This window comes from Prunus mume, linkage group LG2, assembly GCF_029339155.1.
Source record: "Prunus mume cultivar Tortuosa linkage group LG2, ASM2933915v1, whole genome shotgun sequence".
In the NCBI taxonomy this organism is placed as follows: domain Eukaryota; kingdom Viridiplantae; phylum Streptophyta; class Magnoliopsida; order Rosales; family Rosaceae; genus Prunus; species Prunus mume.
In genome coordinates, this window is record NC_142699.1 from 9,860,918 (window position 1) to 9,874,568 (window position 13,651).

General features: G+C 33.3%; 1 protein-coding gene across 1 annotated transcript; it reads right to left on the reverse strand.

Moving 5' to 3' along the window:
* Positions 1-204: 204 nt before the first annotated feature.
* On the reverse strand, positions 205-9,082 carry LOC103320158 (bromo-adjacent homology (BAH) domain-containing protein). Its single transcript, XM_089044391.1, has 12 exons — positions 8,944-9,082; positions 7,762-8,148; positions 6,521-6,689; positions 5,475-6,417; positions 2,594-2,681; positions 2,184-2,276; positions 1,908-1,986; positions 1,630-1,720; positions 1,076-1,184; positions 743-859; positions 557-638; positions 205-450 (listed from the first exon to the last, which is right to left on the reverse strand). The coding sequence occupies exons 2-11, from the start codon at positions 8,104-8,106 to the stop codon at positions 588-590; spliced, it is 2,085 nt and encodes a 694-aa protein (XP_088900517.1). The 5' UTR covers positions 8,107-8,148; positions 8,944-9,082; the 3' UTR covers positions 205-450; positions 557-587.
* Between the last annotated feature and the right edge of the window lie 4,569 nt (positions 9,083-13,651).

A 13,651-nucleotide genomic window follows, 5' to 3' on the forward strand; every position in this document is an offset into this window, starting at 1 on the left:
GGAGCGGCAGTGAAAGTGGATGCGCTTTTTTATGCTTCAACTGTTTAATCCTCTTCCTTTTGCCAGGAGGGAAAAAAGGTTCAAATTTAGTTCAACCATTTAAGAAGGAGAAAAGGGCAATTTAAAAGCTAAAAACAGTTTATTTGATCCTCTTTGTAAAGCGCACTGTTTGGCTGATTGGCGATTGTGGGAAGAGAGGAAACGGGCTTAACCAAAACTTTACAAAAAGAAAAACGCCCGTTTACTCAGAATGAGATACATGTGAATTTACATTTGTGATTGATGATAGAGCTCGTATGAAACAGGCAGTCCAGTGATTTCCGGCCGAAAAAAAAAAAACCATCAGGCCATACTCACAGCAGCTGGAAACTGGTCTTGAACAAATACTTGCACCTGCCCAACCAAAACACTGCCTGATCCTTGACTTCAGACCCCCGTTATATACGTTCCCTGGGGAAGAGAGGAGATTCATTACTCAATTTCGGCTTCTTTCACGAATCGGCAAGACCAGAACTTGGAGAGTGCGAGCAAGAGTTGAGAACAACGTGAAACTTACCAAGAGGGGCAAGTTCACCCAGCCACACTGCTCATTTGGCCTTGAGTTCAGCTTTGAGTTTTCTCAACTCCTTACCTTGTTGCTATTAAAAAAAGAAGGAAAAAAAATCAGTTTAAACTAGTTTGACAAAGGAAACAACACGTAGCAACCTTATAGCTTGGAGGTGGTATGGAATATTTCCAAGACCTTATACAGGTTCCACCAAACAAGGTCTGATCTTTCTTGTAGTAAGCACCACTCCATGGCCATATCATATTCAGTAGTGTTAGGCTGAGAACAATGCGAAGTGGATACAGCTTCTTTCTGGATCCAAAAGAAAAAAAGCATAAACATGTAAGTGGGACTAGGATTAAACCACGACAGAATACCAACTTTATGTGCATGGGTTTTCTAACGTGTTTATTATGCTTGTAAGGGGCCTTGGTGGTAAGGAGGTGTAAGAGTGCAAGAGTGTGCCAGTGTTTGTGTGTGTGTGTGTGTGTGTGAGAGAGAGAGAGAGAGAGAGAGTTACAACCGTACCATCTCCCTTTCCCGCATCTTTTGCTGCCGAAATTTATCGATAACTAGATGACCAAAAAAAATTGGTTTCTTTTCCGCAGAGCGAGTTCTGATGCTGCCAACAAGAGGCCTATAAATCATAAAGAAAATATTCATCATATTAACAGCAGACTAGTTTTAGAGAACGTAAAAGCTGATAATCACATTGAGATTGAAGGAAGCCTATCTGCTTCGTCAAACAAAACCAGTTAAAATTACAGATCCGAGACAAAAATACCACCTAGTGAAAAAATCTTCCATGATCTGTTTTCAACTGCTTTGACATGATAACACATAAAAATTGTACATAACAGAAAAGATTTTCATTAAAAAAACTAGTAGCAGTAGCCCAAATAAGTCACACGAAAGACCTTGAGAAAGAAATTATTGACATGCAAATTAGTCCAGGGATTCTTCATTATTCAAGGGGGAAGTGCAACAGATACAAGAAATTCAATAAGAGTAAATAGCAAAAACAGATAACATGATGTAGAACCTGAACAAGAGAGCTGATACTAGAATATCATCTAACTAACCTTCCATTTGACAATAACAAGCAGCCCTCATCTAATTTTCTAACAACCATCTGTGCTGCTTCCCTAGTTTTAAAAATAACGAGAGCTTGTCCTACAATATGAAAAAACGTGTCATAATTAAAATCCACAATGCCTTAAAACATCACTTCAGTCGTGGTCTGTTCATAAACAAAAATTATCATCTGATAACAAGATCAAGTCAATATTTTCCGCGAGAGAGAGAGAGAGAGAGAGGAGAGGGGGAATACACATTTGAGGCAATTCTGATTTATCTATACCTGAGTGAGGGCTAGAATTTGAAATTCGCTGAATCATCTTAGCCGTGCAACTTTCCTTGAAACCATGCCATACTATGTCCTGAAATATAATACATACTGTCAAAAGAGAAGATTCTCTCAAATAAGTAGAAAACCAAACATACAAGTGGCAGGCTAGAGTAGTCAATGATCAAAATTTAGAAGAGAACAAACACAACTTAGCACAATTTTATTGAAGAGTTGAACCACTTCAAGCCACAACAGCATAAGCTGCTAAAGCTCCAATACGATTATTACCTCCACTTCTGCTGAAGTGTATGCCGGATCCAAATTCTGGAGCAAAACAAGAGTGCCTTGCTCATGTGCAGTCTGCATTCTATCTTCCCAAGGCTGACATTGATAAAAGACCATTCATCAGTCCAAGATAGCCCACACAATTGTCCACCTTACAACATTAGCTCAATTTTCCATCTAAAGTAACTTTTCTTTTTTTCTTTTTCAATTCTTCATGACACTCATTCTGTTTCCTTGCTCCTTGGCAATAGAGTGGAAGACAGGTTTGAGGACTGAAGGTTCAAGGCACTTAAATCAAATGTCAACAATAAACATGAACTTGAGATTCACAAGCAAATATAAAAAATAAAAAAATTGCTGAAAAGCAAATATAAAAATTTAAATAAAGAATAGAAGTGAAAAAAAAAACTCACAAATCCCTTAAACCATGTTCTTCTGTCCTGCAAGAATGAAAAAGATGAGAAACTGTAAGACCTGAATTCCAGCGAAAGCTTTTGGGAACTAGGCATTAATAATACAAAAGACTTAAAAGTAAATCTAAATTCCAAACCCTTCACTCCCAAAACACAAATGCTAGGTGACTCAAATTGTTTTGACATGTAATGTTATAAATGCAAAATAAAATCGTATAGTAAATTTCTGTTCTCAAAATAGTTAAAAGAGTATAGTATGTCTACATGCGTGAGAACGGTGTGCAGAGTATAGTAATTTTCTGTTTTCAAAATAGTGAACCTCCAGTCATCATCCTGTGAAAACAGGTGATGTTGTGTCTCTTTGTGTTCATGTGATCTAATTCCATTGTTTATAGCTGATTGGTTTTTGCTTGAGAATCTGGAATAGCATCTGCATATTGAGTTTGAGTTCTAGAATCCTATAGACCACGATTAAGCATAGTTAAGTATCATGCCAAGTTGAGCCCAACACTAGTCTAGTACAAGTTTTTCTCCAACAAATTTGTATAACGTTGTAGAGGTTTGAAACGCTAAATTTGAGGTGAAGAAGTTTGAAGGATGAATTTTGGGTTGTGCAAAGTTCAAGTGACGGATGTTTTGATCAAACAAAGATTGCTCAAGGCCTTGAAAGGCATACAATGGACACCACAGAAGATGGCAATAGAGAATTGAGATGAGTATACATACTCCACATGAGGGCAGTTGCTTCAATGAATGACCATCTTAATTAACAAAACCAATTAGTCACTGAATGTTAAAAATAAAAGAGACCTTCAAAGTTTAAGGCATTGCCTTTACTTTTTGGCATCACTTCCCTAGAAATATGATTTCTTGCTTAAACCCTGATGTATGAGAAAGAAACCATCAAGCATTTTCAACAACAAACCGTGTCGACATGTTATTGATGTATTCTCAACAATATGCATGTCCGTTTACTATCGGTAAACAACGGACTTCATGTTGGGATCAACATCATTATCGATATCATGTCAATAATAAATTATTGATAATATTGATACAAAGTCCTTCCTTTACCAAAGGATGGACGACCTACACATAGAATTTCTACTACCCTTTAAATCTGAAAATGGGTTTGGCTTTTTGCTCATTTGGGAATGCTTTTGTAGAAGCACTTCTACTAAAAGAAAGTCAAAAAGTTTATCGAAAAATCCAAGTGGATCTTGGAAGTGAGTCATGAAAACACTTGTGACTCGAAGCACTTGGGGCTCGTTTGGGACTACTTCAGTAGGAAGCACTTCTACTCACAAGCGCTTCTAGCAAAAGCACTTTCATTATAAAGATGTTGAAATTTCATAAGAAATAGAAGAGCTTCCTGGAAAAGCACTAGGCAATGCTTCATGAAGAAGAACATGACATGTGCTTCTCCAAAAAGCGCTTCTATGATCCATAAGCATTTCTAAACTTTTCTGCAAAACACTATTAGAAGCACTTTTAGTTGTCATAAAAGCGCTTTTAAGCCTTTCAGAAGCACTCCCACACAAGCCCTTTATATTCTTAAGGTTTAAGTACTCTTTTATCCTTGTATTTTGCTTAAACTACAATCCCTTGCATTTGGTCCCTATGTTTTAAATGTTAATCATTTTGGACATTTCCGTCTAATCTGGGTGTTAATATGCACCCGCAAAGGCTCATGCATCAGCGTATATTAATGCCAAAACAGGTGAAAAGGATCGAGATTGATAGTGACACAAAACACAAAGACCAAATTGGTCAAATCCAAAACACATGGACCAAAATGAAAATTCAAGCAAAACATAGGAACCAAAATGGTACCTATATTTAAACACGATAAGTTAAATGTCGAAAGAGAAAAGGAGTGACATGTTGCCAAGACTACACACAATAGATTCGTAGAAGAAACATTGACATGTCAACATATGGTGAATAAGAAAAGAAAAGTAAAGTGGGGAGCATGATGTTGTCGTGTATGGGTATTCAAACGATGAGATAGGAAAAAGTCCTCTACATGCTATTTGTTTAAACTAGCATAAGGTCAAATCAATTGGAGGTTGATGGAGGCAAAAATGACGACGACTATGAAAGAGGCATTGTGGCTCTGAATTTTGGTTAAAAATTTGGGTATTTCATAGAAACACATAGTAGTATTTTGCTAGAGCCATGGTGTTATTCATTAAGCAAAGAATTTAGTTCATTATGTTAGAACCAAGAATCTTAATGTCTATTCTTGATGTAAAAGGTAATCAATGATGGCAAGACATGGAACAATCAATCTTGTGTAGAGCAAGACAAGTAATGTAACCTTGAACACAATCAAGTAATCAACTCGACACTGGTAAACGACAAAGAGCGCCAACTCAAAGTTCTTGACCTTTCAGTTGAACTCAATCATAGTCAAATACTAGAATTTAGTGTCACTTTGTGCCTGACGTCAAAACGAGCCTTAATGTAAAAGTATTAGTTTCACTCTTCTCCAATTAGAGCATCTCCAATAATGCGCCAACGAAAAAATATAAGTTTCGCACTTCTCCAAGATATTTGATGTTCCAAAATGTCAATTTTAAAAGAAGTGCCACATATGTCACAACATTGGGCTTTGCCGAAATTGAACATCGAGAAAAAGCTTCCATATTGAGAGATCGAATAGATGGAAACTCCGACGTATAAAAGAACATGGCATTTGTTAGACCCAAAGTGTTGACACGCAAGGAATGGCATCAACATTTAAGTTCATGTGCCACAATACGACATAATTGCACACCCAACCATTGGAAATGCTTTTAATAAGGGACCATTGGACGAAAAAGAAAAGTAGATAGAGTGACAGTACTTACAGCATCGGGGACGTTGAGGACTTCAACACTTGGGAACCATAATTTTGGCCTTATTCTGAGACTCTGTAGGAGGTGGCAACTTGCCATCAGAAAGCGTCATAACCTTAACATCGGGCTTCATCTTCTTGGAAGGGCCTTCGTTTGTCCCAAGAAAATCCTTACGTTGAGAGGTTTTAGGCAACTTGACATTAGAAAGAGTTGTTGCCTTATCATCGGGCTTCGTCTTCTTGCAAGGGGCTTTGTTTGTCCCAAGAGAATTCTCCATACTTTTAAGTTTGCATTTATCATCAAGTGTAGAAGCAGTTGATGATAAAACCTTTTTATCATTCATACGCTTATGGTCACTACTTTTGCTTTTGTCATTTACCACCTTGGTTGAAGTGTTAAGCTTTGACTTAGACTGTCCATGGTCCAATTCACTAGAACCCTTTGTCCATCTTATCTTTTCTTCCACCTTAACATGTCTTTGCTCACAAATTTTTCCCTTATCATCGGATACTTTAATTGTACAATCAATCTTCGCCTTCTTGGTTGGCCTATTGTCCAAATCAACGGAATCCTTGGTACACTTTACAATTTCTTCCTCCGCAACTTGTCGTGCATTAACTTTACCACGTCTAACCTCACCCTCGTCGCTTTTAACTTTAGACCTCAATAAGGCCTTGGGGTTTGACGCATGTTCCCCTTTTTCATTAGTTTTATCCATGTCACTTGATTTTAAACCTACACCAAAAGCAAGCTTTTCTACAAGCGAAGGTTTAAGCTTAACCAAATCAGCATTTTCTTGTGTTGAAGAATCAACACAATTTCCATTTGTCTCTAAAGTGACATGTTCTTTAAATGAGTTTTTCTTTGATAGAACCATTGTTTCATTACTTTCTATGGAATTCCCACAAACTTCGTATTTTCCTAAATCAACTTTCAGAACGCCACCAGGCTTCTGAATATCCATTCGGTTAAACATGAATTTAACTGCAACAATTACATAAACATAAAAGATATAAGACTTCAAAAACTAAAAATACCATGTAACTATAATCCAAACTACAATAGACTCGGTGATAAATATGCGTACCATCAATCCCAGCAATTTGTCCATCTATCTTATCCATGATTTTCTGCTGCCCAACGTCAAAGGTTCGACGAAATACAAATTCAGCCATTTGAAGTTCTTCAGCTGAAGGTAGAGGATTTTCCTTGTCCTTTGAAATGCAAAGAACATTGCATTTTCCAGCGATGGCTTCCTGATTTGATTATAAAAGTTCAGCAACTAGACGACTGATTTATTGTAGGAGAATATGAAAAAATTGTTGTTCATAACCTAACAACTTAAACTTTTGCAAATAGTAGTAACCCAACAACTTTATTATGGTATTCAAGCAAGAGAGTTCAAATCCCTACAATTGAAACCTCCCAATATAAGTTGGATTCCACATATTGAACTCTAGTGGTACAAAGGCTCCCAAGCCTAAGGGGGGTGTGTAAGAGTATAATAATAATTGTTTTCCTAAACATCCTCACAATTTAAGCTTTTGGATTGGTACAATGTTATCATAGTATATCTGTCCTCTGATGGTACTTACCAAGACATGCATAAATAGATTTTTCCAAGTACTAGTTACATGAAGTTTTTTTTTTTTTTTTACAATCAGTTACACATTGTAACCATTTCTCAATGGTCATCTTACCATGTCCATTAGAGATATAACATTTGCCAGAAGCACAACTGATGTTCTGCCTTAGCATATTGTGTATGTGTGTGTGTGTGTGTGCGCGCGTGATGGAGAGGGGGAGAGAGAGAGAGACGGCACATGATCTGACACAATTTAACAATCATCTCAAATGGATGCTGAGTCTGATTGTATTACTGGAAATCAAACTTGTAAGGGTCACCATTTGTAGTTTTCTAAGAAATAGATAAGAGAAAACACTTGGAAGATAGGGATGATTTACGGTTCTCCTATATCAGAGAACTATAATATGTCACTAATCCTATTCAAACACTTCAACCAATCTAATAAAAGGCACAGGGATTAGTCAATTCCTGGTGAAGATTGAAGCAGAAAATTGAAAAGGAAAAAATAAACTTTGGAGCGCCATGGAGAAAACAATATCTGAAAATTTTACAAGAAAATGCAAAGATACTGACCATACAAAATTCCTATATCATTATTAATTGAAAACTAAAGAGATACTTTTGATAAGAAAACCTAAATATTTCCACTTAACTTTCATAACTCTCCGTAATCAATAATCATTCCATTTCTGTATAGAAAATAAAACAAGTTTCAATATATAAATAAAAAGGTTAATTACCAATGGATTAAGATTTGCAAGGCCTACACCTTCACCGGATGCCAAAAACAACTCATTCTCAAGTATCTCTTCAGCTCCAAGAAAATTCAAAATCTCACAGGGGCGGAAAAACCATAAAACTTTGACTTTCTTTGCCTTCTCACCAGTCTCCCATATTTTTATTAGCTTACCAATCTCAGGCTCGGGTTCACTTTCCTTGTAAAGATAAACACAATCATAAAGACCATACTCCACGCCATCATAAGTAAAAGATTCATAAAACTGAACATCCTTATTTCTCCCTCCCCTTCCTTTCTTTTTTCCCCACTTAAATTCAAGTTCTTCACTTGTCTCAACTTCTACCATGTTCTCCTAGCAGACCTCCTCACAAGCAGACTAACTATTAACCTGGAAAATAAGAAAATACTATAATTATATAAGCTTCCAGATGAAATAGCAGCCAAAGAATTCAAAATGTGGACCAACATCAAATAAATTGCATGGTCTGTGCACGTGCAACTTTAAAAGCACATAAAAAATAACCCAACTACAATAGAAGTTCCCATATTATTAACTCTTAAAACAAGATAGATGTAGTGATCCACAAGCATAAATGGACCCTTACTGGACAAGCATAGTGTTGATAAAATAAAATAAAAAGTAAGAAAATAATGAGTTCAAGACAATAACACTTTTCCATGAAAGCTGATTGAGGACTGCAATAAACTTGTCTTATCTTAAATAACTTTTCAAGAATTAACTTGAAATTCATATCCGGAAAGTGATAGGAGTGGCAGCTTTCAATTGAAACAAAAAGAAACCCAAGAAACCCAAAGTCTTATTTTCCTGGAAAACTCACACTCCACTGCTTTCTACCGTTGATTTAACAAATGCACCAGTAAACTATGCGAAGAGCTCAGAAGCAAAACTGAACTGCAGAAAAGCATTTTACGATTTCCGTGTCCTACTATATTAGAGAAAAACTAACTGGAGGAAAAACCACAGTAAATTACGCATAGAATACTCGCCAAATAGATGGAAGTCTAAAACGTTAAAACCAATTCAGGAAAAAGAAAACAAATCAAATAAATAAAACCCAGATACAATCCCCAATCTGAAAAACCATATCTACGGGGATTATTTAACTAAATAAGTAAAGAAAGAGAGAGTGAGTGAGTGAGTGAGAGAGTGAGAGAACCGAACCTAACCCCGCCTGTGCAATTGAGGTAATGCTGATCCAGTAGAGAACTGGACGTGTACAAACCCTAAATCCTTTTGCCCTGTTTATTTATTTGTTCTGTTCTGATGAAAAACCCTAGCCACAACGCCTAAAAGATGCGCGCGCCTCTTCCTCTCGCCTCCTTTTAAAGGTTCCCTCGTCTGATGCTAGAGCTATATTCCCTCTTTTCAAAATTTTGGGCAAAAATTTAAAGACCTCCATTTTAAAGATGATTGCCATTTTTCCTTTTTCTTTATGGATATTATTTATACAAATTTATAAATAAACCCAATCCTAGAATGTATTTATAAAAAAACCCAAGCACTATTTAAACATAAAATCAACCCAAAGTCAACTTTTTGGGTGTGTTTATAAATGAGTTTTGAATGTGTGTAATGATGAGTTTTGGGTGTGTTTATAAAGTGTTTTTGTTGGGTTTTATAATTTCAACCTCCATTTTGGGTGTTTTAGTGAAACTCCCTATTATTTATTGATATACGACTTAATTTTGTAAATGATATATTTATTGATATACCACTCCGATGAGAAAAACTTATATGTAACTATGTTTGTTATGTAGCATATAAGAGCATGATAAATCAAATACAATTTTCATTAGGTAAATTTTAGTAAATTTGGGTTTTTCCTTTCAAATTCATTTCTTACCCACAACAACCCACATCCTTTTGTTTTTTTTAATAAATTAAAACTAATTTTTTAAAGTAAAATTTGATGACCAAGATTCACTTAAGCAAGTTACCTAATCAAATTTAAACATATTAAATGTTACATTTTTTAATTCCTAAAGTACCCCTAATTGCATCTTAACCTTCTTTTTTTCCAACAAATTGTTTGCTATTCAATGTCATAATGGTGTTTCAACTTTGCATAAGTTTTATGGGTAAGTTTTATTTATTATTTTATACATAATTAAAACTTGGTGTGTAATTAGGTCGTATGTTTTTGAAATTGATTGGTTCCAATTAGGCTTGAGCTCGGTTTGGGTTAGTTTGATTTTGGGCTCAACCCGAACACCAAATCGTAGGCTTCTATTTGACTATTTTGAAAACCAAAACCAAACCATAATTGATGAAAACCGACCACTTCGGTTAATCGAACTTGGTGGTTTGGTTTGGTTCGATTTCGAATTTTTGGCTTTCTTAGAGAGAGAGAGAGAGAGAGAGAGAGAGAGAGAGAGAGAGAATAAATAAAAGTGATGGAGAGGAGAAGAAGAAGAAAAAAAGAGAGGAAGAGATGGAGAAGAAGAGATAGTGAAGATAGATATAAGAAGAATGAGAAGAAAACAAATAGAGAGAAGGGACTGATAAAGACAAGACAAACAGAGAGACTGAGAGAGAAGGAAAAAAAAAGATTGAAACTATGTATAATATATATATATTTCTTATAATATTATTATTTTTAATATTTTTTTATATCTTCGATTTGGTTTGGTTAAACCGTGATTTTGAAAATTGCAAACCGTATATCGAACCATATATTTCGATTTGGTTTGGGTTCAAACCGATGACAAAAAAAAAATTGAAAAAAAACCAAACCAACCCAACCCATCAGTTTGGTTTGGCGGTTTGACCGGGTTACCAGTTTGAATGCCCAGCCTTAGTTCCAATATAACTTTCTTTTTTTTTAATTACTATGATTGGTTATATTTTGTGAATGAAATATATAATTAAAATTTGGTATGTTTTTCCAAATCCGACTACCTGATCATATTTTGTTTTAATTTCATATTAATTGGTTTGTTATTTCCTTTTATTTATATCCAAATTTTAAATTTAATAATTGTTATGGATTTGAAATTAATTTTTTTTAGATACATTAATTTACCTACGAATAATGTACCTATAATTTTGTATACCTATTTTTTCTTATAAATAATTTACCTATAATTTTGTATACTAAATAATGTATCTATCTACGTATATTTGCTTATAATGGACCATATTCAATAATGAACCGATTTTTTCTTATAAATAATATACCTATATTTTTGTTTACTAAATAATATACCTATCTATGTACATTGGAAAATTATAATGTACCTAAGTATGCAAAAATTGTTACACATATTCTTTGTCACAACTAGTGAAGAGACCAATATACCATTTATGCTTACAAACTCCCCAATAGAAAGAAAAAAAATATAGTCAACCCTAATTAATGCACGAGTTCAAATTGTGACTCTAGAGAAAATTAAGGGATTTGAAAAAATAGAAACCATGTTTGAATGCCTGGTTAAAAATATTATTGAAATCCTAAATTTAAGGGATTTTTTATAGGAGAAAAATGCTCAACAACTGAAAAAAAGGGCTGATGGCATAATTTGTAAATATGTTATAATACATGTTGTTAATGTATGCATTTTGAGTTTTTCTTTTGGTTTCCCTTGACAATTTTGTAATAAGATTTTTATTGTTTTTATCAAGCTCAAGTTTAGAATAAGAATAGTTTCCCTACGTGTTCTTAACTAACAACTATCCTATGAAGGTTCAAGCAAATTGACAAAGGTAAATTGTGCATTGCATCACATTGCATTAAATTGATTTCATAAAATGATGACTAGTCATCTGTTTCTCGTATGACTAGTCATCCTTACTATGTAAGATTTCCAGCTAGATAACCAATTATTTTGTCATATTCTCCTTTCTCTCTTTGTTGCCATGTGTTGATTCAGACCTAGAGAATTTTTGGGCGTAAAGGCCAAAGGATTCCTAATTTAGTAGCCGTCACTTTTGTAGGCAAGTTTTGGAAAGTTTCTCTGTAAACTTTATCTTCTTCCTCAAGTGTAACTTTCATATTTTTCATCTTTGAGTTTTCCAAAATGTTTTAGAAAACTGCATTTGAAATATGAAAACCTCATATTGCTAGATCAAACACTCTCTCTTATATATCTAGGTTAGATTCAAGATTGATTTTTTCAAGAGTATGGTTTCTTGAAGAAATTGGTCATTCTCATTTGAATCCAAATTTTGGTTTCTGTCTGAGTTAGAGCTTGCAAGCTGGTGCTATGGGATAAATAAGCTGGAGAATGAGCTGTCATTGTCATGAAGAACTGAGCTTCAAGCTTTGCTAAGTTGAAGAAGAAGATTGCACAAAAGAGGTATAGCTCATCTTCCTAAATAGATCTAGATTTTTCTTAAGCTTGCTTGTGTTCCTTTGTAAGAATCTTTTTATACTTAGTGGATTGCCTAGTCGGTTGATGACCCCCAGTTTTTCTCAATGATAGGTTTCTGGGTGAACAATTTCTGATTGCATATCTGTAATTTTTATGGGTTTGTGTTCTTGGTGGTTGACTAGTCATCGTATGAATTCTGCTTGTAGTGGACTAGTCATCATTATCTGTTGTTTGGTGTTTACTTGATTATAATTATTTTACATACTTTTATCATAGTTGTTGCTAGCACAGGGGATGCCTAGATTGACTGGTTCTTTTGAGTGCATAGGTTGTCACTATACATTGTGGCATGCTCTGTGTGTATTCTTGATTGTGGCTATTTATGACTAGTAGTTGACTAGTCATAAGTGTTTTTAGTCAAGGTCTAAAATGTGTGAAGATTGTGGCGTTTTGTTTAAGTGTCGTAAAATTTATCCCTTGTCACCTAAGTACCAATTTCACATGTATACTTTGGCATCCAATTTAAAATTGGACTTTATTTAAATGTAATAAACTAGGTGGATTATTATCTAACTATTTTTAAATTATATTCAAATATTAAAAATAATTTTAAAGTCCACAAAATTATTTAAGATAAGTAAATATTATTTATTAAGCAATTGATGAAATTAATTAAAATACATAAACAATAATTATTACATAAATAGTAATTAATATAATTAAATAAAGCTAAGATATTACTTAAATTGCAAATATTAAACTAAATAAACTAACTTTGTATAAAAAAAGGTCCACAAAATAATTTAAATAATTAATTACTATTTATGAAATTATTAAAATAATTAATTATTAATTATTCACTAAATAATTAATAATTAAAGTAATAAAAAAAATTAAGATATTACTTAATTACATATATCAAAGGAAGCTTGTCGGAAGAAGTTTTTTTTAAAATTATTTATAAAATTAGTTTCTTTGGTGAATAATTTATTTATATTATTTATAATTGAATAATATCTTAACCTTATTCAATTACTTTCATTAATAATTATATTTTAATTATTATTTCTTTAGTGAATAATTAATATTAAATATTTTAATTAAATTCATAAATGATATTACTTAATAAATAGTAATTATTATTTTAAATTATTTTTGGACTTTAATTTTTGTAAGGATAAATTGTTTTTTCAAAATCGCTAATTGCTTAATATTTTTAATTGAGTAATATCTCAGTTTTATTTAATTAATATAATTAGTAATTAACTTTAATTCTCATTTGTTTAATGAATAATTAGTATTTAAATATTTTAATTAGTTTCATAAATGACTTAATAAATAGTAATGAATTTTTTTGTGCATTAGTTTTAATTCCCAAAATTATTTTAAAAATAGTTTTGATTATTTAAAAAATCCTAGAAAATTACTTTAAGTACTAATTTTTAGTATTCCAAAAATGAATGTTATTCTCCAAACTCTATATCCAAGTCACCACGTGAACAATAATATCAATTATTTATTGAAATTTGAATGAAATACATGAATGTGAGTCCCACGTT